Raw genomic sequence first — 5,175 nt, 5'->3', positions numbered from 1 at the left:
TTAGTGTATCTGCAGGAACTGTACATGTCCTCTAGTCAGAATGTACAGAGATCAGTTAGCCTGGCTTCTCCACATACACACAGACATTAGTGTTCAAGGCACTGTAGGACACCAAGGGAGTGATATAGTGGTGCCTAGGAGAGAGAAGGGATTCTAGCAGCAGAAATGACCCATATTGGAACTGGGATCTGACTTACTTTTTCATCCAGACCCCTTCCCTGTGTCATTTACAAAACTATTATATATCTCACATGAGTGTTAGATCAGGAAATGTTAGAAAGCCTGGGTAGTGAGCTCTTTCAGTAAATTACTACAAAAGAAGAGTGTACAAATGACCATTGTGATAGGGCATATCTAGTTATATGGCATAACGAGGGAATTGCTAGTTTTCATTAAAGAATATAGAATATGTGGTTTAAAAAATTATTTCAGTATTTGCAAAGCATATATCCAAAAGATCAGAAATAGAAATACATTTTTTAAAGATTTAAAATAATTTAAAACATCACAGGGGGAAAATACATTCTTTTCCTATAAGTCTCAGAAAATGACTATTAATAAAAAAAAAAAAGTTAATTAACATTATAATTGAAGATATGGTGATAAAGTGAAGGAGCAGACCTTTGAAATATAAAGACAGTTCTGTTTCTTACACAAAGCTGGCAAATCACCACAAATTTGAGAGAAATCATTAAAATGTCTGTGATTAAATTCATATTTAAAATTAAACTAAACCTTAAATGAAATGAATCTGTATAAGTTGATGATTTGAAATGAATTCATATTTCTTTTTAGAAAAAAAATTCTTCTTGAGAATCATCAGATCTTTGTGTACTAAAATTTATATTTTGATATTATTTTTCAGAAATTTAACCCAATGTTTTCACAACCTGTAAACATTCCTAAGAGTTCCAGTAATGTAAGCACAATGATCTTTTAAAGTGAAAAAATAAAAGTCATTGAAATATAATTTTACCTAATATTTATAACCAGTGACTGAAACTATTTTCTACTACATTAATAAAGTTTTCAAATTACAAGTTTTAATAAAAATAAATTTGAAGAAAGAGGATCCCTTGAAATCTTATAATTGATAAAGATATCACATGAGGAAGTATTTCTTTTCAATATATACAACATTCTGACACAAAACATCCTTTGTATTTTTTTTATTGAATTTCTTATTTATTCTTCTCAGTAGTTTAGTCATGTTCAACTCTTTCAGACCCCATGGACTCTAGCCTATCAGGTTCCTCTGTCCATGGGATTCTCCAGGCAAGAATACTGGAATGGGTTGCCATTTCCTTCTCCATTCTTTTTAACTAATAAAGTAATTTTGAGGAAAAAGTATATTTGAGCACCAAAACTTGCACCTTTATCTGATTATTGAACAAAATACCTCATGTTTTCATTTTGTGCTTTGCCCTGAAAATAATGGAGGATTTAAATGTTCTCTTCCTTACCATACTTGAGAGGAAAAGAGCATTTATGCACTGATCATTGATAAACAGTCATAACAATTTACCCATCACTTGAGCTGATGGGCTTTTATTGTATGAACTAGCCAGACTTGTTTAGTAATGTGTTTAGGCCATAATATTAATGGCTATAATTGGTTCATAAAAGTTGACTTTCCCAATCTGTTTCAGTAGAAATATGGAATCCAGTGAGGGTAGAACAAATTCTCATTTGAGAGAGACAATCTAAAACAAAAGTTATTATTACTGCTTAAGAAGGTAAACTAAGTATGTTCTGAGTTTTGGAGATTCTGGTAAGGACATCCTTGATATTTCTAATATCCACTAGCTAGACTAAACACTGATAAACTAGTCCTATAATTAACTTAACAAGTTCCATGATCTCTGTTGGCACCTCCAGGTCCTTATTGATGATCCTCAGGTATACATGATAGTAAATCACATCCCAAAGATTTCTTTAGAAGAAAGGTAAATTTGTCATTTTCCTTTCACAGTGATATAAGAAATTGAGAATCCTTGGTAAAGCCTAGCTAATCTCTGAAGTGAAGTTTGCTGATGTAGAAACAAATAATAACTGTTATTTGTAATTATTGTCCTATTATGAGAAGAATAAGAAGTCTTTTGATTTTTAATTTTATCTAACCATTCAGAAAACATGTTTTAGGCATATCACAAAATTGTTAGCTAACAATTGTACAATTGTTACTAATTGACAACTTTAACCAGGCAATTTTCATTTTCGTTACTACATGATAAAGATATATTTTATTAACCTTATTTTAGCAATAAATACAAACACTTAAAACTTATGGTAAAAACACTATAAATAACCTAAATACATGATAATTTGTCCAGACCAATGAGTGATAGTCTGCTCCTCTAGATTAATTATAGGCATTGCATTTAAATATGATAATATTTTAATTAACATATACCGATGAATGTATTTGCATGCAGCTCTTGATACTCATGCAAAAATGTCTACATTTTCACAAAGCAGGTTCTCTGAATTACTCTTCTCAAAGCCCCCATCACTTCCTTGTTTCTTAAGCTATAGATAATAGGATTGAACATTGGGGTCAGGATGGTGTAGAAGACAGCCAGAACCTTGTCTTCTGTTGGAGATCGAAGAGATCTTGGGCGTAGATAAGTGTAAACAAAGGGTGCATAGTAGAAAGTCACCACAGTGAGGTGTGTGCTGCAAGTTGAATAGGCCTTCTTCTTCCCGTCTGCTGAGTTCATGCGATAGATAGCATGGAGAACACGGCCATAGGAAAGTGCAATACCAATGAAAGGCAACAAAAGGAAGACGGTGGTGCTCACAAACACTGTGTACTCATAGATCCAAGTGTCCATGCAGGCCAGAGTCAACATGGCTGGAACATCACAGAAGAAATGATTGATGGCCCTAGATTCGCAATAAGGGATTTGGAGGGCATATGCAGTGTGGGCACAGGAGTTGATAGAGCCCATTATCCAAGATCCTATTATCATCAACACACACATTTGTCTGGTGATTTTGATGGGATAGTGAAGAGGAAAGCAAATGGCCACATACCGATCATAAGCCATTGATGCCAAAAGCAATCCTTCTGTACCTGCTATAGTCAAGAAGAAAAAGCTCTGAATCCCACACCCAATAAAGGAGATAGACTTTTTTCCACACAGAAAATTGTAGGCCATTTTGGGCACAATGGTGGAGATGTAGGTTAAGTCCATGAGGGAGAGCTGACTGAGTAGAAAATACATTGGTGTATGGAGATGGGTGTCCAGAAAGATGAGAAGGATCATGGAAAGGTTACCAAATAGAGCCATTAGGAAAATGAGAACAATGAGAGTAAAAAGAAACAGGCCAATTCTTGAGGAAGGGAACAGTCCTAGTAAGATGAAATCAGTGGATGTTTGATTATAATTTTCCATGGGAAATTCATATAATTTTTCCTAAAGGTAGAAACAAGATTAAGTCAAGTTTAAAACATTAAGCTATTTCAGATTATTTTAGTCAGACTACGCATTATTTAAAATTTTTAAGTTTTTAAATAAAGAACTGGTTTATCATTTTTTGGAAAAAAAAATAAATTTTAGCTTTTCATTTAAACAGGGGCTCTGTAACAACCTAGAGGGATGGGGTGGGGAGGTAGGTGGGGGGGAGGTTCAAGAAGGAGGGGATATATAGATATACCTATAGCTGATTCATGTTGATGTTTGGCAGAAGCTAACACAATTATGTAAAACCGTTATCCTTCAATTAAAAAATAAATATATATTTTTAAAAATTGAAAACACAAACATTTTGGCTCAAGTGTTTTCCAGAATTCTTATAGTTGTAAAAAAATTTACTATGACAGTATTAGGATAAGTATGTTTTACTAATCTATACAAATGCAGGCCACATCAAAATCAAATGTCATAATCAAAATATATTCATAGAAAATCAATGTAAATTCATACTTTATATAATTTCATTGTTAATAAATATTGTTTACAATTAATGAAAGACTTATCTTTCATATTTAAATCCTAAGGTTTTGCCTCTAAATTGTTGCAGCCTAACATCTTGTGGTGAGAAGCTTCTTTTCTTTCTTTGCCTACTTTTTTCTGAGATGTCAAAACAAGTTTCCTTGAAATCAGGTACTAATCAATTTATCTTTCATGAAATCTATAGTGAATCCTTATTGTCAAACAATATCTGCAAAGCTGTCACTCTCCTCCCTCTTGAATAAGTTTCTAAATATGTAGTTAAAACAGAGCCTTTGCCTATATATCTAAAACAACAGTTCTCATAGCTTTGATGAATCTGTTCAAGCTGTCCAAAACAGCAGACATTTTATGTCTGCTTGTTTTTCTGACAATTGTGAAAGTTGCTTAGTCATGTCCAACACTTTGTGACACCGTGGACTATACAGTCCATGGAATTCTCCAGGCCAAAATACTGGAGTGGGTAACCTTTCCCTTCTCCAGGAGATCATCCCAACCCAGGGATCAAACCCAGGTCTCCCTCATTGCAGGTGGATTCTTTACCAGCTGAGCCACAAGGGAAGCCCAAGAATACTGGAGTGGGTAGCCTATCCCTTCTCCAGCAGATGTTCCAAACCCAGGAATTGAACAGGGGTCTCCTGCATCTCAGGTGGATTTTTTTTTTACCAGCTAAGCTATCAGGTTCTGACAATTACATGATATAAATTTCTTAAAAATGGAAGTCTGTCTTATACATTTAATATTTACCTTTTAGTTTCTTATAATTAAGGGTTTTATTTCTCCAATTTAGTGTGTGAATTTAAGTGCATATATTTACAATCACTCCTATTAATAGTCAACTGTTATGATGATAAAAATAGATAAGCTATAATTAAAAGTGAGGATATCAATGTATGCCTTGATAAGAGATGAAATTGTTTAAGAATATTTGAAGGAAGGAATGGATAAAAGAGTGGTCAATCTCTTAAACAGAAAAGAGAAAATCATCTTACAAATCTTTTCCATGGAGATGGGAAGAGAAATTTTACAAAGACATTATAAGTGAACAAACTCTACAAAATATATAGTGTTTTAGTTGTAAATATTTTAATATAAAAATATGAGCAGACTTTTAAGGAAGTCTACAACATGAAAGAAGAAGATCCACACATGTACACTCACACAAAAACACAAATACACATTCACACACATTCAAACAGTAGGATTAAAATGATTGGGA

General features: G+C 33.3%; 1 protein-coding gene across 1 annotated transcript; it reads right to left on the bottom strand.

Moving 5' to 3' along the window:
• Positions 1-2,459: 2,459 nt before the first annotated feature.
• Positions 2,460-3,398, bottom strand: LOC136167476 (olfactory receptor 2L2-like). Its single transcript, XM_065935038.1, has one exon. The coding sequence runs from the start codon at positions 3,396-3,398 to the stop codon at positions 2,460-2,462; it is 939 nt and encodes a 312-aa protein (XP_065791110.1).
• Positions 3,399-5,175: the final 1,777 nt, after the last annotated feature.

Source organism: Muntiacus reevesi, chromosome 1, assembly GCF_963930625.1.
Source record: "Muntiacus reevesi chromosome 1, mMunRee1.1, whole genome shotgun sequence".
NCBI lineage: Eukaryota > Metazoa > Chordata > Mammalia > Artiodactyla > Cervidae > Muntiacus > Muntiacus reevesi.
Note: the sequence above shows the minus strand (reverse complement) of the source record. Positions and strands in the feature narration are given on the sequence as shown.